General features: G+C 31.6%; 1 protein-coding gene and 1 long non-coding RNA gene across 2 annotated transcripts; both read left to right on the top strand.

Annotated features, from left to right (window-relative positions):
• The first annotated feature begins 19,587 nt into the window (after positions 1-19,587).
• On the top strand, positions 19,588-20,380 carry LOC130624942 (uncharacterized). Its single transcript, XR_008981682.1, has 3 exons — positions 19,588-19,611; positions 20,222-20,278; positions 20,361-20,380. It is a non-coding gene; the product is annotated as an uncharacterized LOC130624942 (long non-coding RNA).
• A 119-nt stretch (positions 20,381-20,499) lies between these two features.
• Positions 20,500-25,433, top strand: LOC130625998 (uncharacterized). Its single transcript, XM_057441118.1, has 11 exons — positions 20,500-20,512; positions 20,791-20,808; positions 20,943-20,960; positions 21,043-21,075; positions 22,371-22,394; positions 22,506-22,532; positions 23,192-23,236; positions 24,473-24,496; positions 24,581-24,613; positions 24,697-24,719; positions 25,368-25,433. Exons 1-11 carry the CDS (start codon positions 20,500-20,502, stop codon positions 25,416-25,418), a joined length of 309 nt encoding a protein of 102 aa, XP_057297101.1. The 3' UTR covers positions 25,419-25,433.
• Positions 25,434-26,915: the final 1,482 nt, after the last annotated feature.

Genomic DNA, 26,915 nt, shown 5'->3' with positions numbered 1-26,915 from the left:
TGTACACAATAATTTAATAACCAGTTGCAGGGAAATAAGAGAGCTCTTTTGTATTTACGGGGAGGCCACAATTACGAGCACCATTCCGCAATGCAATTCTTACAACGCAACAAATTACGTTCAATAAGTCAATAAGTAAGGATTTCAGTTGAATGGCTTTTTGAAAACAAGCAAGGCTGAAAACAGCGTTAAAGCGTAATTGGTGTAATTTGGATATTTAACCAGACTGTAAATTTATTTTTGGTTTAAATAATTTTTACATTACATCAGGTTTTACGCAAAAAATGGTTCCAATTACTCACACACATTTCGGTAGAGGTTACCAGCCATGATCATAAGAAAGAACTTATTGAATTGGTAGACTTTCCGATTATGATTCTTTAGAAGTTCTGCTTTTAATGGTGGTGAGGGGTTACAGGTAACGGTAATTTAAGAATAGAAGTTGGAGGAATTGTTCTTGTCTCTACAGAAACTTGAGATTGGACCAAGAAAAGATTTCGCTTAGCGAAAACGAGTTTATAAAGTTTTCTAATTCCTTATTTACAATTTATTGAATGTGTAGCAATTGTAGAGTCTTGACATCGTAAATTTAAATGTCTAAATTCTGAGGTTGTGCTGAAAGTTAAGGAGTCACTCACTTTGTGTCACGCAAAATGGTACGGTAAGTAGGGAGAAGCACGCAATGCGGTACAGATATAGACAGGTAAACTCGTGGATTAAAAAATTTGTAACACCTAATTTTTACCAAAATTTTTTAATAAACAGTATCAGCGTGACTTGCATTACTCATGTACCTTTGAAGTTACGTGACAACATTAAAAGGATGTGTATTGGAAATACCCAAAAAATGTTTAAGCAGATTTTTCGGCGTCTTAATATTGTGTGCTTGGAAATTAGCAATAATTGAATCAGGGACGCGCGATCCCGTGCATTTTTTCACGGTAAAATCCACACGAAATAGCGTGTAATATAAAGATGGGCGAGCGCGTGGATTTCTCTACGTGCTGACGACTAGTTTTTATAATAATAGCCGTCGTCTGTCTGCTTGTGCGCGAGGGAAAAAGTCGTGTCACGGAAAAACGAAACGCAATATTAAAGGACAGGCGCACCCGTATATTTACTTACGGGCCACGGACTAGTCAAAATTTATAACGCACACCCGTGGAGTTTTCCACGGGCCACCGAGTAGAAGTTAATAAACGTGCATATATACCTTGACGGGAATAGAAGACGTAATTGAAGTAGCCTGGAGCGTTTAGCAAGAAGATTTCATAAAAATTAAGCAATGTTTAAAGTGTTGTTGCATTAATTTTGTATTCAACTTATACTTTATCTTTTTTTAATTTAATTCTCTATTAAATTTCTTGTTATTATAGGGAGAGGTTGCATACCATACTAAATTTCCTTTTTATGGCGTATAGGCATTCTTCAACGACTTAAAAGCATACCCTGGTTATTTCTGACAACATAAATGCGCTCTAAATATAAGAGGTGGATTGAAAAAAGCATAAAGAACCATTCTTTTTTAGAGAAAAAGGAAAAGACCGCCGCAAATGTCAGAGATGACCGAAAAAAGGAAAAGAAAGAACGAAGAAGTCGGAAGATTAAAACATATAGTAATGCAAAGTTAAACTGCTTTTTTATATCAAATTTTTCAGTATTCTCAAATTTTTAACAAATAACAACTTCATATACTTCTACCACGGAATTTTTTTTAAATGATAGAAAGATTATGCTGCAATTGACCTTGGATGAATAAGGAAGTTCAGTTTCCTAGATGTTAAATAAGAAGTTAAACTTGTAAAAAATACTTTACTTTTATCGGTTCATGTAGTATTACAATGTTCCAAAATTGGCAGATGAAAATAAAGTGACACGGAAATCAATGTTCATTTTTGTTACTTTGTGCGAGTAAATACATGACTAAATTAAAGAAGAAGAGGATATAATAAGTGTGGAGGTAGGCTCTGTTGAAGAAAAGCTAATTCAAAGTTACGGTTTGAGCTGATTTAACATGCATCCTGGAAAAACTTCAGGGAATTGTGACGAGCTATGGGATTTTTCTACGTTTTTCTTTTCCCCTGACATTATTCTTGACATTTATCGTGTAGTGGGCTTTCCTAAATCATATTTCTTTTGACTTAATTTTTTGAACTAAAACTACCTTTTAAATAACCATATTTTTAAAATTAGATGTTTACAAGCTAATCATTCTTTTGACTGAACCATAAAGAATACCCAATTTAACGATTATCAAAAAAAATTCAATTAGTTGGTTATCTGAGAATTCTCCATAATTGAAATTCAATTGGAAAGGATGCAAAGCATTTTGATTTAATAACAACAAGATAAAAGGAAGAGCAGCAAACATTTTTTGTTCGTATTACTACAAAAGGTAGCAGTCACGACAAGTTGCGTGTGAAAAAAAACATTAACCATGTTGTGCGGCATACGTGTTGCTAAAAAAAAGTTTTTTCCTTATTGCACACTCTTGACCTAATGTCTCTCATTTGAACATATTTCTTTAACTTACCTTCTCTCATTTTACCATTATAAAACAACAAAATGATGCGTAGGGTTAATTACTTAAATATATTCCTACACTTAAAGGGGGTGTGTATTTGATTATTTTAAAGATAATCCACAGCATAACATTTTATCTCAAATTTTTTTGTCTATTTTTTGTGTATTATTTTTTTTAAATGAAGTTTACACTCCAAGGGATCAGCCGTTATTTACCGCCTTTTGTGTGTCACGCTTCTTGCGTACCACTTTTTGCAGAGACAGACGGAGTACGGCTATTATTAAAGAGACAAGTCGTAAACACGTGGTCCACGGGGTCGCCCATCCTTTATATATTGCATTTCGTGTTTTCGTAACAAGACGCGACCTTTGCGGAGACACAGGCAGACGAAATACGGCTAGTTTTCTAAGAAAGGATTTTAGTAGCGAAAAAATTGAGGTTATTATTAGGACCGCTGCTTTAAATTATTACTTAGGGACGTATAGGTGGAAAGGCGGATAGGCGGGAAAACATAAAAACGTTTTCGCATCTCAAATATAAAGTTTCTATAGTTACATACAATCACGCCATGCAAGTGTCAAAATACTGCATTAGGACGATCATGTTAATGTGACAGATTTTCACGAATTTCCTAAATCGCAACATTTGCGAACTTTTGCAGATTACGCCGGAATTTATTTTTATAATTCATCTAATCCAAATGTAGTAGGAATTTATTTTCGTAATAAATTTTCCAAAAATACGTTTTAAAGATAACGATTTACTAGCAGTATGCCCGTGGATGAATCCTCTTTATTTCTCATTTAATCCATGTAACGGAAGGCATAGAATCACGTGCTTTCCACATACATCTTTTTCAGATTTTTATTACTTTACTATGTAAAGTTAAAGATATTTCACGAGACACTTGCAAGATGTAGAGGATGTACACACGCACTACAGGGTGTATAGACCAGGTTTGACAACCTTGCAACGATTTTGTGTGACACGGAGATAAAGTTAGCAATATAATATAGTAACATGTTAGACCACCCTATTTATATCGCATTTCGTGGTACTGTGCTACAACCTTTTTCTTTTGCGCAGTACTAGTACTCGTACCTAACCCACATTTAAGCGCCACGTTTAAATTAATTATTCTAACTACTGTGCCATAGCTTTCTCGTTTAACTTTTAAAAAATATTTTTACTTCTTTGAGTTTTTGCAGGAACCAATTTTGATGACAATATGCGGAAATTTTTTCGTCTTTTAGGCGGTTATAAACCGCAGCAGGAAATTGCATTTGCTGGCTGCAATGTCATGACAAGTAGCTACATTGCGATATTTAAAAAATATATATAGATAAACATGAAGATAAATAGTTTTGTATTGAAAGGAAGCTACTTTGCGCATCGCTAACAGCCTGGCAGTGAGCGGGATTCGACCCGCGGACCCCAGAGCAGGAAACCACAGACGAACCCACTACACTACCTGCAACAATTATGTTAGTGAAGTACGAAGTAGCTTTGCTTTTCACACGGTTAATGATCGTCAAGATCGAAGGTGAAACATTTTCTGCTGAAAAGAACAAATGTGCAATGATAAAAATTTCCCACATAAAAGGTTCTGCTTTTGCTTTTGCTATCCAAAGTAACTAGAAATGCTAAACTTCCATTTTTGAACAATCACAAACAATAATATTTATTAAGTAAAGATTTTTGAAATGAGTTAAATAATGTGTGCGGGTTATATCTCTCTTTTATACGCTTCTACCGGTCTCTGCAAATTGGAGTTTTTATTCCCGTATTTTGTTTATAGTCAAGAAAACAAACTTTTATTTTATTTTTTTTATTTTCTGCATATTTATACAGGAATAGGATTGTCAGTTTATATGCACATTTATACATACTTACCTACAATACCAACAATACCTATACCTACAATTCTGATCAAAATTTATTGAGACAGCACAGCTATATTTAAACCTCGTCACCACAAGTAATAAGATAGTCTTTTTGTATATTAGATTTGTATGAACATTTATTTGTCAAGTTCAATGAAGGCAACGGCCTTGTTGTTTTTACTTTCTAATTAAATTAAAGGAGATAAAAGTTAAAGGAATTCTTTTAAAATCTTTTAAAAGCTTTATGTTTTGACCTGCAAGCAGGGGCAGAAATAAAATCATAAACTTGAATAAACTTTTTCTGGAACAATAAAAAACATAAAAATTAATCCTACCGTATTTTGGACCTTAATTAGGGTGAACTTTTGCAATGTGGTGTCGTTCTTTGCTATCACGTATTTACGGACTTCGCTTACCGTATTCAAATGCAATTAAAGCCCGAATATGAATTTTTATACTTTCAAGAGTTGTCATGCTTTCGCTTAGATTAAAACTAACCAAAATCCTCAAGCACTACTTTGGAAATCCCATTTGTACTTTTAGCGCATGATTTAGTTACATCGCGTAGTGCAAAAGAATCGCAGTAAAGAGAAAGAGTTCGTCTTAGTTCGACAACGATTTTATTCACGGCCTAGTTCTTATTTCAGCTAATCGAAGACTTGCCGTTCTGTTAAAATTCCCCATTATTCCCATAATAAAAATAATAAACAGACCCTGAAAAGGAGGTTATAATTGAGTTCATTTGTTCTCTACGCAGGATATGCTTTCGCTCCGTTCAATATCGAACTGAATTTGTTTGCTATCAACTCACATCGCTCACTACCGCATCTACACTGTACACGCTGCCTGTCAAAGTACTTTTAAACTGGGTCCCTTTTCTAATATCTCAGACCATTTTGGTCCGTTTAATACACATTATAATAATAAAGGCCGTGGATGGAGAGTCAACGAAGGAGACCCTATTAATGTGTTAATGCCTTTTGTGTTTTATTCTCTTGGGAACGACGAATTTTTTTATCGTTTTGTTGGATTTTTAGGGTGGCATTTTGCTGTTGTGCTCACAGTCTTTGCTTTTGGTACTGTGTGTGGCTGTTTTTGCAGTTGTGTTTCAGTAATGGGTCGTAAAAATGTAAGTACTACTTACTATACAATAATTATTATATGTAGCAAGGTTAAACTCAGCTACGTTCTTATTTAATAATACAAGAGAAAATTCGTTGTAAATTTTTGGGAGGTGTAAAAACATGGACTTTGCTGCAAAAATTATTGCCATTTCCTTCTTTCGTTTTGATTTCTCTTCTACTAATTAGAAAATAAATGAGTTCGCATAGACAGCAAATTAATGATTCTTTCCACTTACAGGGGAGATAATCCTGTTCGAAATCAGTATTTTACCACCCAGATCATTTGCGGCAATTAATTTTGCAATTCACAAGATTTTTGTCCTAAAGTTAAGATATGAATGAAAAATGTTTTAAACTATTAAAAATAATGTGTGAATTTTAAATTACTTCTTGCAAAAAATATAAGTTACTATTTATTTAGGTAGCGAGTGCAAATGAAAATGGCTGACCACTTATTTTGTCGTATCAGCTAAAGAAAACACTAACTTTTTTTTGAATTAGCAGAATCGACCTTAACACTATCCAGTTCAGGGTAAATGGAAATGGGGCGGATATCACCCTCCCTGATTTTCTTAAAACTCTCCTTTGTGATGCTGTATGTTAATGATACTTACTTAGGCTTTATATTTCATCTATTAGTCACCTTTATGCAAAAATTTAGTTCCCATACCTCTCAGAGCCTTACATTTTGGCCATTATTAGTCAAGCCCATTAATTTCTATGAAATCTTTATAATGAAGAACATATAACTAATCACTTTTCTTAGGATTATCCTTAGGACTGAAACTCCAACACCAATTAAATTTATTAAAGGGAATCATTCCGTAAAGTTTGGACACGTGATTACTTCCAAAATCGGACTTCCAGGCAATATATGGCGTTTGTTTTAAACTGAAAAACAAGCTAAACAGCTTGTAGACACTAAAAAGGCAAAGTTACAAAATAATTAGACGCTTTTTAAATCAACACATATAATTTCTTAAGCCGCCAATCCGATAAAAATTCATAAAACGAAAAATCCGTCGGACGTAAATGGGCGTAACTTCAGAAAAACATTTACGTGTGTAAATAGAGAACTTTAATGAAGAAAATTTATAGTTAAATATCAAGAAACTGAAAAATATCAAATAAAACTTATAAAAATGGGCGTGGCATACCACTTGCTTTATTATTTTCTAAAATGACTCACCTACATAAAGTTTGTACGGTTATTGGGTTAACTGTTCTAATGCAATTACAAAAGTATGGCAAGTAGGGCAGTTTTTGCACTCCCACACAACGCTTGAATAGAGTTAAGTCGTAATTTCGAATAATAGCAATATCTAGGAGAGTGGAATTTAAGATGAGACGTACAGTGCAAAAATATTTTTACAAGAGACGGACAAGAAATCGGAATCAAAGTTAAAAAAAATATAAATGAATTTCGGTTAATTTGTAGCATTTGTCTTAAATCAGACAGCTTCGTTTCTCAAAGACATTTCTAAAATCTCATAATTTGCTTTGTAGTAGTTGTCACTCAGCGCCTGGAAAAAAGCTTTTAAGTGCGATAACTAGTCTATTGCATAAATTATTTTATTTTTTACACTAGATATATTATTGTTCAATCTAGTTAAAACATTCTTCGTTTAACTGCAAATAAAGTTGCCACAAGAAAAACTAATACATGTTATTGTTCAATTTAAATCATAATTACTTTCCCTATTTTGAATAATCGAATTAAATGACTTTTATCTCTATGGAGTCACAAGAGAACTGAACATTCTCGACGGTGGAGAGAAATAGCTTCCTCATGAGAATTTAACGACGCGGACAATGCAATTTGAAACGTATGAATATGCTTTATGGGAATAAACTTTTCGGCAGGTTCTCACTTTTTAGGAAAACAAAAACTCTACGCAAGCAATCAAGAAACTATAAGCACTGTAGATGTAAAGAAAAGAAAAAATTGCACTCGTTTCTCCGTAGAAAATAAAAAGATAGTGTATATTTTATCAAAGCGCGCGAAAAATTTTTATCATATGATACAGAAGTAAATGAATTCAGAATAAATTTAATCTGTGGTCACAATAAAAACATGCTTATAAAAGCAGTAACTAATTGCCACCTTTTTTTTATGCCACATAACGAATACACGAATTTTGTTCCATCAATTAGCACTAACTAGGGAAACCTGCATTTAGGTGGGATTTGTATTAGTACTGCCCTCAAACGGTGTTATGGTGTTAGTTAATAAGTTATCAGGCCCTTGGGAAATCATGTCTGTTCGATGTCTAAATTGCTAAAACGAATTCCATTTTTTAGCTGTCGCTCTCAATATGGTAATGATATATTCCTAAATCCTATTCGGTTAGGGGCAATTCCGTCCCACGAGCCGATTTTTCTTATAATTTTTTAACATGTTCCCTTTACTTATTTAGATGTACAGAAGAATTACTTCGTTGAAAAGCGAAGACCGTGGCGACGGAGGCGTCGTCATTGCTAGGAGAATGGTTAGTTAAAATTTCTTTAATTTTAAATTTTGATTCGGAGTACAAAAAACGTTCCTGTTCTAATGTTTTATTTGGCTTTCTAAAATGTTATCACATTGAATAAAAAGTATAAAAATACGATGATCTAAATGATTTATAGCAACCTGTATCCCAAAAATCTTTTGTCTCCATTTTAAACCTGGGATGGAAATAATATCCCTGATACTGGCTGATCTTTAACAGCGCAAAATATGCGGTTAAAACTCGAGGATTGGACAAAAATGCCTAATGTGATAGCTATTACTTCACTAGTTATGGAAAACCATTTATTAGCTTTAACTAGGTTATGTGTACATTGTCAAACGAGACAACTTTAGTTTAGCTATACTTTGGTATTGACTGTCTTTCTGTGAAAGTTAATCAAACTGTATTCAGACATGTGACAGAGATTTTTAAGATTACCGAGCCAACTCTTATAATTCGAAAGATCGTGTAAATCTATTATTAGGTCATTTGGTTATGTATTCATCACGTTATTCCATTATTATTAGGGTGCAATCTTTTTTCAATTCGTTAGTTTTGAATGTTCATACGTATTTTAAAGGTTCTTAATTAAATTTACAAAATAGCAAGAAAAGAAAGAGAAACAATAATTTTACTTTAAAAGTAAAGCAAGACGCTTTAAAAAAAGTTAGAAAATAATTGATGACAAACAGGGAGAAAACATTTTAAAACGTTTAAAAACACGTAGCGCATTTGTTAATAAACATGTGTTAAGTGCTACACCAGCAATATTGAAAATTACGCGACTTAAAAAGAAGTGCAAGGTGTATGCATGTAATTTTAGAAATAGAATAGTTAATTTTAAATATTTTTAATACCTTGTATTTTAATATACCGCTACAGGACTTCCGAAGAGCTACCTGTAGGAACAAAATATATTGCGGAATTTATCCAGTGAAAATTTAGGAGCTTCGCTTACTGAGAGAATCCATTTTATCTTTTTAATAAAATTTCTTGCTGATTGGTTGCTTAGGATACTGTAATGGTATAAACATAATTTTTTTTACACCAAATTTTTTTTAAAATATGTGGAGTTTGATATTCCCTACCAACTTATAAATATTTAATTAGTTGTTGGTAGTTCGCTTAACTTAGGCTATTGTTGTAAAGGTCAAGTTGCGAAAAACCCTTTTACGAGGAATTTTAGATGTTTGTTTTTCACAATGTATACATGACTTAAAATGTCCAAAACTCCCCTCCACGAAGGAGAAACTTAACAAAACTTTGCACACGTGCTCATCGATACCTGCTGCAAATGACTTTGGCACATTTAATGTATATTTTGATTATTTAAAGAAAAAGGCAGGTTAAAACACAAAAGAGCGGGCAAAAATTCAGTTTTTCACAAATTTTTAAATAAAACAGGAACGACTCGCTTTTTCGAAAAAATGTGACACAGTATTGTTGCTATGGTAAAACTAAAGTGTTTGATAAATATGACGCCGAAAAAAATAACGTAGGGGAGTTTCGGACGTTTTAGTGAAAAATAAAGATGTGGGTTTACGGCTACCTGGAAAAAAAATTAAACTTCATATTTATATTATCCTATAGACAATTTAATTTGCTTTTATATTCAATAAATAATTTTGAAGAAAAAAAAATAATTATTAAGAAACAATGAATATACTGAATGTGTGTCTATACCGATACAGAATAAGTTTTTAGGGTACTTTTGAAAGTTGGCAAAAAACCATAACTCGCAATTACTCCGACAACAACTTTTGCAAATGCGTATACATGCTTAACAGTGTTTAGAATGCGCTAGTCCTACTTTAGAACAAGCCGTAATAATTGCATGGTTCGGTCAGTTGCGAAAAAGTACCAAAATATCGGAAAAAATTGACACGTTGGCAACAAATAGCGCAGCTAAAGAGTTTGTATCAAACCAATTAAGCTAAAAACAAATTGTGTAGATCCTATAATATTGTCACACGTTGAAGATACTTTTTTTCATTGATCCTGCTCATAAGTTTTTGGAAAATGCCGGTTCTTAGCCACAAATTGAAATGACACAGCATTGCATGACAAAAGGCCACGTAAGGTCTGATTTGGTAAATGAAAATTGCGAGCGAGGAAGATTGAACATGTACTAGTTTCTCGTCCGCATTAACTCGATGGATAGCGAATGACTAAAAAATTGAGAAATAGGCTATGTGGGCGTCAACAAGAATCGAGGCTTTTAAGCTAACCAAATATTCTAAATCCTATGTTCGTTGTAAACATTGACAAATTTAAAGGACGTTGCGAATAAATTAAATAAAACTCCACTTTTCATAACTCAAAAGTTCTCTTCCGCATTTGTTTGCATTGTGCAATGTGTCAAAAAAAGAAGACGCACTATGATGGCGCTTGAATTTATGACCTCAGTTTTCCAAAAGAAAATGAAAAATATCTTTTCGATAAGAACGGTTATTAGGCTCAATAATTGTTGCATCGTGGACTTAATTATGCATCAATCGAGAAACATACCCTATACTTGAAATTTGTGATGTTTTTTCTACAACTAATTATATGTACACACCAATATCTACAACATCAATGTCCTATACATATTGCGTTATCATAAATGTGCTTTTTTGTGTTTTTCCTCCACATCAATGTGACAAGATCTTTGATCGAATATAGATTTGAAGTTGACATATTTTATTTACAAATTTTTTTCTCGATATAACAGTTCTGTCAAAATGTAACAAAGAAATCAGATAAACATTGGTTGTATGGGATCTATACGCAACTACATTTGTGAAATCAATAATTAAGTTCGATTAGAAATTAAACAATTGTACGACAGAGAGTTGTTTTCGGTGAGAACTTGGGCGTACATCACAATAAATCTGCCAATTGCGAAGTACCACTGTCTTAATCCGTCATAGAATTGTCATAAATGAACTTGTTTTTCTTGTTTAGAGTCCGCGATTTCCGTAAGTAAACAATCGCCCACTTGTTTGGCTTTATATTATTCACATATTCATTTCATTTTGTGTAAGTGAGCATAGTTTCTTTAAAGCGTGTAAAAATATGGTAAGTTTTTTTTTGCTGATGATAAATCAATGGATTTCTGTGGTTTTTGTATTACAAGAAACAGTGGAATAGTAAAAAGAAATAACAGATCTGAAACATTTTTTAAAAGGAGACGTATGTCTCCCTTTTAAAAGTGATTGCTACAAATTTCTATGGGGGTGGTATAAATACCATCCCCTCCCACCCATTTGTATATGTTCATATGACATATAATAGAACTTGATGGTAAGTCATCGAATTATATTACTTTGTTTGTTTTATTATCATTATTTTTTAAAATTAAGTTAAAAGAAGTTTATTGGTAAGTGAATTTCATGTGTTTTTTAATCCATTTTGTAAAGAGCCTAAGTACTTTAAACGATATTTTCTCTCAGGAAAGAAGCGGAAGCAGTGTTGCTGCCGGAGAATTGCCGGTTGGCAAAAGCAACGAAAAGAAAATGGTATGTAGTAGTTAGAAATGCTATCAGTGTATTAATATGTAACTTAGGCTGAGAAAAGAAAATTTTTTTTTCCGCAACTGGACAAAGTAAGAATGATCTCGGCTGAAAACTGGAAATTAGAGTATAAATTTTGCAAGAAAAAAACATCCAGAATATAAATTATCTTGCCATGTGTGTGATTTAGTGATTTAAACTAAAGATTTCAGACAGACACATCTTTTACTAAAAAAATATAAAGTCATCTGCTTTACGTGATGCTAACATTCTACATGATCAAAAAGAAAACTAAATATAGTCAATTGGAAATTAGTTCATTATAAAATATAACACTTATATAACGCTTAAGTCTTATCAAACCCCCTTTATCTATTAATGCTTTGAATAAGCGCCGCATTTGCAGTCTAAGGTGCGACGCTTATTCGAGGCGACGCTTATTAAAAAAGAAGCCTTAAAAGTGTGGCGCTTACTCAAGGGCGTCGCTTATTCGAGGGCAGTGCTTAATCGAGGATTACCGGTACTACGTAAATTGGTGTAATTGAAATTGTAGAAATTGTAAACTGTGTAGAAATTGAAATGCTACCAATGTATTAATATGTAACTAAAGCTGAGAAAATTCTTTTATTTTTCTGCAACGGGCATTTGAAGGAGATTGATGTTGGAGATTACCTTGTTTAGATAACCAAAACACATCCTTTCTTTTTCTTTCAATCATAAATCATAAAATGTCTAGAAATATATTAACCAGTAATGTTTTTGATAAATAAAATTCTGAAATATCAGATTAGTGATTGGATAATGTATATAAGTAAATAAGGACCGATAGTAAATTAGCGAAGATGAACCCAATTAATCAAGAATAGAAGATTAAAACGTTTTTACCTTCGCTGTGTAGAAATGGTAGCTCATTTTATTGGTTTATTTGTTGATTCTTTCTCTATAATAATAGCCGGCGTATGTCTATCCGTGCGTCTGTTTGCTTTTTTGTCACGAAAACACGAAATGCGATATATAAAGGTTGCATTATCCCGTGCATTTTTCACAGTTAACGACTAGTCTCTTTAATAAGTCCGCAAATCCACACGAAATAGCGTGTAATTTAAAGAGCGGCGAGCGCGTGGATTTCTTTGCGGGCTGACGACTAGAAGTGAATAATGTCAATACCAAATTCTCATTTGCACAAAAATAATCAACGCTATTAGGTAGTTTCGACCTCTCTTGATTTGATTTACAAGTAAAAACATGCATATATATCATGACGAGAATAGAAGACGCAATTGAAGTAACCTAGAGCGTTTGGCAAGAAGATTTCATAAAAAATTAAGCAATGTTTATGTTGCATTAATTTTGTGTTCAACTTCAGGTTTATCTCTTTTAATTTAATTCCCTATTAAATTTCTTGTTATTTTAGGGAGAAGAAAACCACCGAAGTAGGTTGCATACTATACTATTTTTCCTTTTCATGGCCTCTAGGCATTCTTCAACGACTTAAAAGCATACTCCTGGTTATCTCTGACAACAAAAATTATCTCGAGATTCTCACCTTCAACTACTGAATTAAGTACAAAGCTTATCTTCACTACGCAGTCAAAATACTCAAATAGTTTTCGCTCTAAATATAAGAAGTGAATTGAAAAAAGCATTAACTAAAGAAACATTTTTTGTTTTGTTATTTCAGAGAAAAATGAAAAGAGCGCCCTGCCGGCAAAAGATGGCAAAAAAGAAAAAAAACGAAGAAGTCGGAAGATTGAAACATATAGTAATGCAAAGTTAAACTCTTTTTTTATATCAAATTTTTCAGTATTCTCAAATTTTTAACAAATAACAACTTCATATACTTCTACCACAGAATTTTTTTCAAAATAGTAGAAAAGAAAAATTATGCTGTAGTTGAACTTGGATGAATAAGGAAGTTCAGTTTCCTGGATGTTTAATAAGAAGTTGAACTAAACTTTTTACTATCGGCATTTTCCATAAAATATTCTCAATTTTCAATTTATCTTCAGTTTCAGTATTAATTTGAAAGCAAGTTACATTCTCAATGTTTACGCAAATATTCCACTGACATTAAACCTGACATTTATCGTGCAGTTGTGGGCTTTCCTAAATCATAGCTGAAGTTTTCTTTCAACTTCATTTTTTGAAATAAAACTGCCTTTTTAATAACAAGTCCATTTTTTAAAAATTTGATAACATAAGGAAAACGTTTGTTAGAAATGTAAACCTCCAAGTTTCTTCTTTTCTTTTTTAGATTACAACGCTCAAACAAGATCTGTAAGTATTCATTATTGATTTCTTACGTTAATTTCATCACAAAATACATTTTTAAAAACAAAGCTAAATTGTTTGTATTTTCTTTTGTCTTCTTGAGGTAGTTTTATGCATTATATTGAGCATTTCAGACAAGTACATGTTTTACAAAAGCAAAGCGAACAGTGATACTTTGAAAGATATTTTTCCCTAAGGTTCTCGTGCTACATTTAGGAAAAAAGAAAATAGTAGAAAATTTTAGCCTTCCGTGTTTCCTTATTTTGATTAATCGTAAAAGTTTCATTTTTCAGTCTTTTTGATAAGGAAGTGTAGTTTTCCCGTGTAAAAGTTCACGTTAAACCCCGTTCTAATCTTACAGAAAATATTTTTTAAAAAAAACGAACTGAGAAATATCAGGCTATTATCTTTTTAATCCGAATTTTGAAGAAATATAAAAAAACCCTTACAAGTTTGTCACTCTAAAAAGTTTTCTTTGCGCTAAATCATCAATTGGTAACATTAACAATTAAATAAATATTTATTTAAAAAACATGTTAAAAAGACAATATTCATTGTTTCTTATTATGTTAACATGTTCCCAAGCTAATCATTCTTTTGACTGAACCATAAAGATTACCCGAATATCACAAAATAAATAAATAATTATGTTTGTCTGTTAACAACTAGTCCTTTGTTGTTTTAGAACGGAAAGAGACGAAGAAATAAAGTTTTTAGTAAGTAAATTAGTACTAGTTAGTTTCTGTTTACGTTACGACGTATGTTAACGCATCAACTAATATGCCTTATTTTTATTGCACAATGGAGACAATAAAATCGATTTGGAGGAATTTGTATATGGTAGATTTTACAGATCTGAGAATTCTCCAAAATTGAAATTCATTTTGAAAGGATGCAAAGTATTTTTGATTCAATAACTACAAGATAAAAGGAAAAACAGCAAACAATTTTTGTACTACAAAAAGTAACAGTAACGACATTTCGCGTGAAAAAAAACATGATGCTCTGCGACATAATAAAATCTACCTTCATAAACAAATCTTCAATAGAAAGTCAAGTGTTTTTTTATCAAAGTGTTTTTAATATTTGTCAGAATATCATCCTAAAAGTCCTCGTGTATTACAAAAAATATTGCGCAATTAACTTACCTTTGCTCTTTCATATTTCTTTTAATGTTTTATTGTTTTGTTGTCATAGAAAAAAGAAATTAAACGGTTGAAGACCAACAAAAGTGGTATGTATTGTGGTAATTTTTCAATTTAATCCTTAATACCGGAACATGCTAAAAATATTAAAAAATCTCATTCACCTTTTTATGGACACCTTATCCTACAAGGAACTATACAGCTTTGCAGGTTTAACATTTGTGTTGCGTTATTTAAAAAACGTATCCAATTACTATTAACCTTCTTGCATTTCATAGGTGGAAAGGGAAGTCTTTATTCGTCCTTCTGAAATTCTTAAAGTTGTTCAAATAGCTTAAATACAAAATTTATAAAATATTTTTATAATTGCTAGGGATGTATTAAAACTGACGCTGCTTAAACTTACCTCCAACTTAGAATATCAACTTTGCACTAACTACGAAAAAACGTATTATTGTCCTACATTAAAGTTAAAAAGTATTACCCAGGGAAGAAGCGTTTTATCCTTGGCATCGTAGTAACTTTACATGCCTTGTTGTCGAGTTTGAAATTCACGCAAACGCACAGTGATTCCAGCGGATTGTAAGAGCATAATAGAAGCCCATACATTCCTGTTAATATAACATAGAAGCCTGTGTTCAACGTAAAGAAGAGTGTGCAACGAAATTTGCGCAAGATCTATTCTTAAACGCAAGGATACGAAGGAATGAGATTAAAAAATTGCCACAGGCGTTTTGATAAAACTAATTTTGAAACAGCATCTACTCTGCTAGTGAGTCCACGCACAACCTGCTCTCCCGAAGTTCTTTAGTTTTTGACATAGGCCGGACGCTGGCGACTTTGACCAAACCAAAACGTAACTCGTTTCTTGTTTCTTTTATGTGATTAAGTAGCACATGTAGACGTTTTAAATTTTTCACAAAATTAAAAATAGTTTCAACACTTTACTCTTCTTTTTTTCCCGTCGACATGTTCACGTGGCCGTTTTGCCATCTGGGTTATCATACTGAGCTTAATCTAAAAAAAATGCTGTAAAATCGCGGCTTCTGTCGAGGAAGCATGTTACAAACATATAATATTTGCTTTTTTATTTCGAATTTTACTTAATAAATGTTAAATTACTAATTCTGAACATAATATAAAGAGGATGAGATGAATTTCTTTTAGCATATAAGCTTTAAGGTGACAAAACAAAAAATAATGTAAAAAAAATAATATATACTAAGAAACATTGTAAAGAATTACTTCAAAAAAGTAATTCTTTACAAAAAGTAATTCTGCAAATTCACTCAACTCGAAAAAATGGTTGTCATGGTAACACTTTAGCATAGTTTTCAAAAGGAGTAATTTAGCCGTAAAATAAAACTCCTCAATGCAGATTCATCTCCCACAAAAAACTCCACTTAGGCAGAAGAACAGAAGAACAATAAAAAAAAGCTTCCGCCATTCCAACTTTGACAAATTGATTAAGATAATGTTTTAATTTCAAAATCCAGTATTTTTTATATTTATTGGCGTTTATATCAGTGCGTTTTTAGATTAAAGTTATATTGTTAACTTATTCTTAAGCTGTAAGAGAAGAAGAAGAAAGAGAAGAAGAAGGAGGAGAAATTGAGAGTAAGTGGAAAATCTTTTCTGTTGTTGTTGTTTCTTAGATTGATGATAATCTTGCAATTTATTTTTCTAAATTTCTTTAGTATTGCGTAAGGGAGAAAGCCTTGAAGGTAAGGTAGCAAAGTTCTGTTTATTTCCTTGAAATATTAAATCTATTTTATAATACCCGTACAAGTTCTGTCTGTGTTCTGTCACGCAAAATTATACCGTAAGTAGCAAGACGCATGCATTGCTGTATCAAAAAGGTTAGGCGAACCCGTGGATTTTTTCACGGATTTTTCCACGGGCCACCGGCTATTATTAAATATTAGATATAAATACTAGATATGAAATATAAAAAAATATTTTAATATTAAAAACTTAATAAATTATTGGCAACCAGTACATGGAAGTAAACTTTAAGACCAGGATATTTGATCGCTGTGATACCGGCTACTTATGTCTAGGCGATAACACTTTGCATACTTGTAAAATGTCATAACACAAATAGGGTAAAGGTAATATATTAACTAGATTGCGTCATGGGGATCAGAAATGCTGTCATTTTAAATTTTCTATAAACTTAAATTTCTCGGATGCATTTAACTTAGTAAATATGAAAATTAAAAAACATAACGACCTCTTTCATTTCGCGGGATCGATGACTTCAAATTTCGTCATATTTAATTCCTAGGAACCATAAATCTTCTTGGCAACACCTTAGTAACCACCTAGTTCCGAACATACATTTAATACATCATCCGTTTAAAACGGATGTCTTGCGGCACTTTATATGCATGTCAGCGCTTAATTCCCAACAATAAACCAGCCAAAAACGTAACCGTATCTCTCCTCTGTCAACGCTTGAAGATTTCAAAGAATTTTAGCACTAAATCACATGCCGAGCAAAAGCTAGCTTTATCCCGCCCTGTGCTAAGTGGATTAAATAAATCTGTCTTAATTGCATTAGATTAGAGATGGAAAAATTTAATGCTTCACCAGATTTCTCTTCTTGTCCTCAATATGTAAGTTTACGGAACTTGAACGTAGATACTAACATGCCGCATAATGCAGTTTTTATATTAATTCTTTCTTTTTGTAAAATGACGTCCTCAGGAATTGTTTCTTTTTATTCATATCGGTTGAACTGATCCTTTGGGAATCGATTTTTTTTAGTCTTAAATAATGAGATAAAAGAATTAATAGATGCTTGAATATCATTTGATAGATGCTTAAATAAATTTTAATAGATGCTTGAAAAAAACTCTTTAGAGGCTTGTTGGTTGGTTGTTGAAACATTTTTTCTTGCTATGATGCTTTTTTTATGACTCATCAAGCTTCTAAATATGTCAAATATCTCGTTATCGGATATTAATTGACACTATCCCTCAAAATACTACAAAATTACTTAAGTCAGTGGTAGCTTAGAGCTTGAGACCTTGTAATGTAACTTTTTATCAACTTCACGTCGCAAAATATGCTGCCGCAGGCAAAGTATTATTTCTACCATTTTGTCTTTATTACGATTGCAAATTCCATTTTCTGCTTCTAATCCAAGTAACCTATGTTACAAGCTTCGAAAATGCGCAATATACTCTTTCACAATGTCTGCATTATGGGTCAGTCCATTGTACAATCGCACAGTAAACACGAGACACCTTAGACACGTCTTTTAAACCTTTTTGTGACGTGCTAAAGACATTTTAGACATATTCCCTTAGGTACTAAAATGTCTTAAAGAAGTCTTTTTTTAGTCTTTTTCAAACGTGTGTGACAAACCAAAACAAGAAAGGGTTAAGAAAACGACACTGAAGAATTTAATATAAAATTTATATTTATATCATTTATATGAATAAACAGTTTTATAAGAATGAAATAGTATAACATACAAGCTTTTTTATAAGCAACAACATTAGTTTCGAAAACTTTTCTTGTTCTAAAAGATGGACTTCCCTTAGTGGATGATCAACAGATCTTATAAAAATACGTGCATAACACAAAGTATACAGTGTAATACTACAAAATTAAAATTGTTGAGCATGAACAATTACAGTTAGTATCTTTAACGGTTGTCTTGAACAACAGCGTCATTTTAGACGGCGTCTCCGACTCATTCTATTCCAACAAGTTTGTAGCAATTTATGATAAAACCGAATAAAGACGTCTTTAAGACGTTCATTTCGAAGGAGATTTTACTTGTCTTACAAAGACCAAATAGAACGTCGTTCATTTATAACCAGATCTTACTGGTCTAACAGAGACCAAATAAAGACGTCTTTAAGACTTTTATTTTCGAAGGAGATTATTCTTGTCTTACAAAGACCAAATAAGCACGTCGTTCATTTAAAACCACATCTTACTGGTCTAACAGAGACCAAATAAAGACGTCTTTAAGACTTTTATTTTGAAAGACATTTTGCTGGTCTTACAAAGACCAAATAAAAACGACTTTGAGACGTCTTTTTTAATCGAAAGACGGCACAAGTTAGAGATGAGAAAATCCATCTTTGTGTTTATTGGGTGGTAAGAGTCCGAAAATGTTTAGAAACTTTCAAAATTTTCGAAGTGCGTGTTACTTATGTAGAAGCATGTTTGTTGAATGCCACAAGTCCGACTTTCTACGACTCTCGGGTAAAATTCGGGTAAAAAAGGTCACTAAACAAATTGGATTTAAATATGTAATTATTCGATGTACAAAGAGGTTTACAACATAATATCCTGGATAAACAATTGGAAACGTTAAAAATTTATTTCAAATTTTCAAAAATAATTAATAAAATATGCAATAAACTTTTAGAGTGACTTTCTAAAAAGATAAGCTCTTGCAATTTATGGAAAATCTACATTTTTTTTACTTCCTTTCTTTAGATTGGAATTGTAAGTATTATTTTCTGCTCATCATACGAAATCAGTGCAAAGCAGATAAGTAATGTTTATTATGTTTTGTTAAATGGAATGCATTACTTGATACTTCATGTCGTGGCATATTCATAACAATCTCAATTATGTTATTTAAGGATGTACATAATAATTGTGTAATATTAAATTTGTCTTTTTTTAGTTTCAGTTAATACGTCGAGAGTCGGTAAGTAATCATATAGGATATACTAGTAATTATAAACGCAGGGAAATCAGCGACTTCAACCTTTCCTCTACCTTTTATATTCTTTGTTTGTCTTGCCTTCAACCAGAATTTATCATAAACCAAATTCTTAATGGAATGATAAAGTTATTTAGGCATTTTGGAAGAAAAGTAATTCCTAAGTTTCTCTTCCTTTTGAAAATGCAAAGTAAATCACTCGCCCTGACGATGGCAAGTAATGAAAGGGTAAAAAAAAAACATTTATTTTATACAAAAAAATACAGCGCGGAAATATTCTGCAGAAGGAGAATTAATAGCCAATAGTTATGGAAATGCATATGTTTTAAATACAATCAATTGTACCATAACCAGAATTACTGTTAAAAAAATGGAAATCATTAAATTTTGTTTAATGAAATGTTGTAAAAAAGGATTAAGGAGACTAAAAACATTATTTTTATTATTTAACGACCTATATATATAAAAAACACAGCTATTTCAATTCATAGTAATTCATGGAAGATAATGAAAAGTGAAAAAGCATATTTATCCTTTCTCAACTTAGTTAGAGTTAAATGTGGTAGCATATTGTGTAACGCTTTTGCATAATTAGATGTATTAACGGAGGAAGATAAAGAGGAAGAAAAAGAAGAAGAGGAAAAAATTCCAGGTTTGATACTTTTTTATCATCTAAGAATTAAAAACATTTTTTACAGGTAACAAGAAGTAACTACTATATTTCTTTTGTTTAGTCTTCACGCCAATAAGAATACGTAAGTATAAGTGTTTTGCTATTTTAAAGTTTGGGTTTTATTAACATAAAGTGTTGACAATTGTAGACATGTTTGCAACAGTCGCAAAACAGCAGTTGCACGACAATTACCAACTATAATGGAAACTTTATGTCAATAATTTTTAAGCGTCGGTTGGTTTGTTTTACAAGAAAGCGAAAATTTTATAATTAAAGTATCTTTTATATTATTCCTAAATTAAAATTGCTCAGAGTTTTTGAAATACAAACTACATACAATTGACAATCACTAAAAATAGCAGGTGGGCTTACAGAGGATGGGAATCTTCTGAATTTATTCGTCGATTTGCAAACCTAGTTTTAAAGCACCTTATTAATCCTGTATAAAAACAAATTTTCTAAAGCTACATATAACTAACATTTCTATTTAGATCCTGTAGATTGGGACGGTAAGTTATTTTATATTTTTCCTTATTTCCTTTTTTTGTTATGTTGTAAATTTTAACAATTCTATTTTCTACTTCGTCAATTTTTTCAGTGCTGTAGGCATATTCTTTACATATTTCTTATTTCTTTATTATAGACACAATGACCCTACCTGGTACAGTATTTTTTTACTTCTGTGCATAGAATTTAAAGTATTTGATGATGAAGTGTAACATACTTTTTATAATTCCTAATAGTTTTCTCAGAGAACGAAGAAATTGACTTAGAAAGTGAGTAAAAGTTATTATTTCAAACTTCTTTAACCCGTTGTCAACGCAAAAATATTTGAAAAGCATGGACATAATCGATGTGTTACTTTGAGAAAATCAGTCTTCCGCAGCGTTTCCCCCTTTTTATCAATTTATTGTAAAAAAAATTGGAAAACCTAAGAAACAAAACAACTCCAATCATCAATTACATTTGGTTTGAAGAGAATAATGCTGTTGAACTATACTTTCTTCCATTGGTACTGTTTGTTATTTTCCCGCCGTTTTTTATTAACTGTAAACACATCTTTCTTAAGAATTTTATTTTCTATGAGGCATAACAACATTATTAAACAGCCACAGCATGTGCACTGAACTTCAAATTATTGTTTACCGCGTTCCGCCATGTTTGCTGATTTTACAAGCATATTGACACGAAGATCATTTAACTGGATTAATGTTTCCCTAGACAATTTTGTAGTTCGAAACTTTAGAAAATGATAAAAAATTTTTCGATGATTTCAGTGATCTCTTTATGGAACAATAGAAATGAATTTAAGCAAATTCATTAAAGCAAAGTCCGTCAATAAAAAAAAATATTCAAGATATTTTCCGAAACAAATTTAACGGCAAGTGATTTGCTTTTTAGATGATAAGGAAGTTTCGTACACTTACAGACAGTTCATAAATTTCGGTCTACACCGAAACCTATTATTGTTTCAATGGTTAACTCTGTGTGAGCTGTGCTTTTGTTTTACTAGGATTGTGAGGACCGATTAATTTTATGATTAATTTTGAATGAAAGAAATTGCTATTTTGTTACTTGTTTTCCATTTCGGCACAGCCTGTTTTTCGCGCACCTTTTTAAAGGTAGGTTTTAATAGGACTGCATTTTCCGCTCGAGCATGCGTAATGAAGTAAAATGGCCGCTGACTCAATGTAAAAGATGCTCCCAAGCTGTTCTCAAAAGGTTTAACTCACTCGACTTTTTCAGCGCGTATTTTTTCTCTTCAGCTTTTTAACCAATGAAATTCAAGGAAATGTGAACAATTGCGCAATCCATTTTATTTAAGAAAAATGTAAGAAAAAACAACAATTTTTTCTGTACTTCTTTATTCCCCAAATAACAACACCTTTTAGAATGGTGTTTGGTGTTAAGTAAAGCCGAGAGACCTGTTATATGTAAATGCTCAACGTTAAGTATGATATGATCCAGACTTAGTTCTATTAACAGAAAATATTTTCTTTTTTAATCCCATTTTTTATACTACAAGAATTATATTTATTTAAATTATTGTTGATTTAAATTTTTTTTTAAGTTTCAGGGAAAAGAAAAGGGAAAGGTAAGCAATGATCCTTTTTTTTCTTCTGTCTCAGTATTATTTGGTGCTATATATACTGAAATATACAAAAATATAAAAATCTTTGCATAAACACTTTTTGTTCAAATTTAGAGGTAATTGGCCCTGCCCACCTAAAAAGTAAGTTGTTTTTTTGTTAAATTTATTGAAATTTTAAATATGGAGGCAATCAGACGTCCTTAAAAACACAACATAATAATAATAATAAAAATAATAATAATAATAATAATAATAATAATAAATGATAATAATGATAATAATGATAATAATGATAATATGATAATATGATAATATGATAAGATGATAAGATGATAAGATGATAAGATGATAAGATGATAAGATGATAAGATGATGATATGATGATATGATGATATGATGATATGATGATATGATGATATGATGATATGATGATATGATGATATAATGATATAATGATATAATGATGATGATAATGATGATGATAATGATGATAATGATGATAATGATGATAATGATGATAATGATGATAATAATATAATAATGATAATGATGATAATAATATAATAATGATAATAATATAATAATAATAATAATATAATAATAATAATAATATAATAATAATAATAATACCTGTCAGAGCCCTATGAACTCGCTATTACTCGCAATTACCGCTATAAATTTCTATGAGATTCTTATAATCGAGAGTTTTTGACAGTATAACAAGTCATTTTATCAACGCTTTTTTAAAAGACACGTTACACTACAGTTAGTTATTTACGCATTATTTCACAACTTTTTAGTTGCAAAAAAAGATCAATCGTCTGATGACGATTTGGAAAACGATGGTAAGTAATATATATTGTATCAACTTGAAGAATAGACGCTAGATATAAACAACGTGTCCTTACCAAACTTGAATAAAACCAACATGAACATGAAAAAGAACATAGACGATGAAAGCAATCAAAAAAACATACGAACGTCTTGTGAAAACGTATTACGTTATGTTATGTTGTCCGTTATGTTTTTATCTTCTGTTCCTTGAGAAAAGAAATTTTAGATGTCGTGTTCAATTTCCATGTTCGGTTTGCACATTTCACATCAGTACCAGTACGCAAAACCAACAAACATACAATTATTTTTAAAACAGACGCCAGTAGGAAAAATATTTTCAAATACGGTAGTAGGTAAAATAGTTTTAATTCTTAAAGTCATAAGTGGAACTAAGTCACTAGATATTATATAACAAATTATTGTTTTTTGTATATGTGTATATTAAATCAGTTCAAACAATTTCCCAATCAAAAATTTCTAGTTTTCATTCGGTGATCACACGGGTTTTAAGCACTGACCGCTAAGCTACGTAGCATTTTACTAAAATTTCCATGGTGCTTTCACGATTTTTATAATTTTGTTGTTATGTCTTAAGACCATATTTAGGCTGTTTTGGTGGTATTATACCGTCAAAGTCTTCTTAATTTTTGACTTAGACTGATAAGCCTCGGTTTTAAAAAGGTTACCTTCCGCAAATAATAGTTACATATAACATTTTGACAAGCCATATATATTAAAAATCTTTTCACTTCAACGCGTTTTGAACATTTGACATTAGTTGCAATATTTGGTTACTTTAATTATGCTCAATGCTAGTTTATGACGTCATAATTTCGCACAATTAGCGCAGCTTTAAACACAAATATCTCGAGAACGTATAAAGATTTTTCAAAACAATAAATTTCCAAAGAACTTTCAAAAAAGCCCTAAATTAAAAAATTAAAAGTCGCTTCTGCATATTGAAGAAATCTAATTCGGAAAAAGTGTATTCTGGTCACCTGCTGCCAAAGATTGTCCACTGCTAGGTAGTCCATATGATATCTCATGTTCAGTGATAGATAACATGTCATCATTTGATACTTAAACCTCAAATTACCTTTATCACCATACGCTGGATATACGTTAAGTTGTATTTTTTACGCAAAACCTACCTACTAAAATTTGAGATAATAAACCACTTACTTATACTTCTATATGTTTATGATTCCTTCTGCTTATCAGCTTATATAAATTTTTCATGTTTGTAGTTGAAGAGCATTACACAGATATGGGTATGTTTCTGTTTTAATTTAATCCTCGTTAATATACATATATATGTATGTATATTTACTATATTGCGTATTTCTACCTTCTAGATGGGGCAACTAGCTCCCGTTTTCTAACACCATGTAAGTTTGATTTTTGGAATTTTAATTTATACCTTGAAATTTCTGTGAATAAGTGTGTATGTTCTACAGCATTTTTTCTTTAGACGAAAGGCACCACTTGTTGGATGTAAGTACTTAATTTGATAATTTTTTTTAATATTTTTTATTTTCTTAATTTTTTTTAAAACAGTGACTTATCGCAATGTTAGCAAACATTTTACAATTCATTGGCATTCGAGGAAAACATGGAGTGTCTCGTGGAAACAATACTTACCTGAGGTGTCTCTCGGGGAAATAACTGCGTCCCTCGTGAAAACGGTGCTCACCTGGGCTGTCTCTCGCGCAAACTCTCTTAGCGAATCACGTGAAAATGCCTACAGCACAACAACTGTCGTTGCATCGCCTACATCTCATCAAATGTCGTAGAAACACCTACTACCTTTTATGGCTTATCTCATGGAAACGCAGCTTATTTGTAAAGAAAACGAAGGCATCTTCATCCCCTTTGGGTGACAAGAAAACCCGACATCCCCAATTTACCCGCAACTGGGTTTTTTAAGGACACATTTTTTAACTTGCAAAATCTGATTATACATAACTTTTAATTCAAAAAATAGTAACTATAGTTACTGTTAACGATAGGGGAATAATAGCACTTAACTGCCATTACTTTGCATCTTAGACGTAAATAACCTTTTATTATCATACTGTTGCTACACTCAAATAATAATATTTCTTCTGTGAATTTTAATAACTTTATATAAAATCTCTTTAGACGGCGCCAGATTTTTATCGGATCACCAATATAAGTTTAAGTGGTAAGTAAAAAATATTTAGATCTATGCACTTTCGGTTTAAATAATGGATAGTTTGTGTATTGATACTTAAAGTAAGCTATTACGGTTGGTTGGTAAACAATTACAGTATTCTCGTATCTTTTTTCTCAAAAGAACCTTTTAAGAACTGAACTTCCAATTCTTTAAATAACTTTCTCTTAAACAATTTTTATCCATGTTGTGTGACTTTAAAGCTTTCCTCCCGTAAAAAATCAAGTTGGTTTTATATGAAAGACCTTAAAAAGTTGCCGAGAAATTTGTAAATATTTTTTTAAATTTCTTAATCGCTTCTTTTTAATCATGCATGATGTTTGTCGCGTAGAATATCTTCATAAATTAAGACATTTTCATTAAAACACTTCAATGTGATCAGAATTCTCTTGGCTCAAAACGTTCATTATGCGTGACGTCAAAGTAATTAAAAGTCGCGTAGGCTTAATTAAAAAAAATAGGCAGACCATGTTTTTTAAATTCATTTTAATAGCTAAACAACAGTGGAAATATTTTTTGTTTCATGTCGTCTAAAGTGCGTCAGTTTCAAACTTTCCCATAGTATACTATTTCTTTATTAAACATCGGTTAATCCCCTGTTCTTTATACAAAAATAACATTGAACAACATCAAATTTAAATTCATTCTACGAAAAATTTGTTGAGACATGACACGAATTTGTAGCGTGTTGATCTTAAACTTTTGGACACACAGTCGTCGCTCGTTATTTTGACCTTCCACGGGACTGGTGAAAAAGGTCAAGATAAAGAAAGTTCGAGAGTGGATAGTCGGGATAAGAAACGTCAATCGTGAAAAAGGTCGAGATAAGGAAAGCTTGTCAATGTCATGCACACATTAGAAAAATTGTTAATTTTTATACCTGGTTAGGGATAGACTATTAATCAGAAGAATTAATTATTACTATTCTCATGTTATATGTATTTAATCATATTCATTCATTCATTCATCATACACTTTAATTTTGTCATCTCTATTCTGCCCCTCTTTGTCATCTGCATCTATTACAGATTAAATAATTTCTTCATCTGTGACCAGGTTATCTGTTGCAATAACCTGAAAGTCAATGTGAACAAATTCCTCTGCTGTTAACTCTTTATGTAATAAGTTACATACCTTTTTTTGTAACCCGGCTAGGTCTTTCTCAAATCTTGATTTTGAGAAAGTTTAAGAAATTCTCACGTTCGAATGTTTAGTTTACAGAAAATGTCGAGATAACGTAATAAAATGTACTTAAGAGACCGTGAAAATAGGCCGAGATAAGGAAAGTTCCAGAGAACGGACAGTTGAGATAACGAGCGCCGACAATGATGGCTTAATAAAGCTACTAAATCGCGAATAACTTGTTACGAATTTCAGGTGCATTTGCCAAGGGTAAGATTTCTCTTTGTTACATAATTCACTTGTTTCGGCAAGCAATAGATAGTATTTTGATAATAAATTGTTACCGAAGGTGTTTTTGCTGACTTTATATTTAT

Source organism: Hydractinia symbiolongicarpus, chromosome 14, assembly GCF_029227915.1.
Source record: "Hydractinia symbiolongicarpus strain clone_291-10 chromosome 14, HSymV2.1, whole genome shotgun sequence".
Taxonomy (NCBI): domain Eukaryota; kingdom Metazoa; phylum Cnidaria; class Hydrozoa; order Anthoathecata; family Hydractiniidae; genus Hydractinia; species Hydractinia symbiolongicarpus.
Note: the sequence above shows the minus strand (reverse complement) of the source record. Positions and strands in the feature narration are given on the sequence as shown.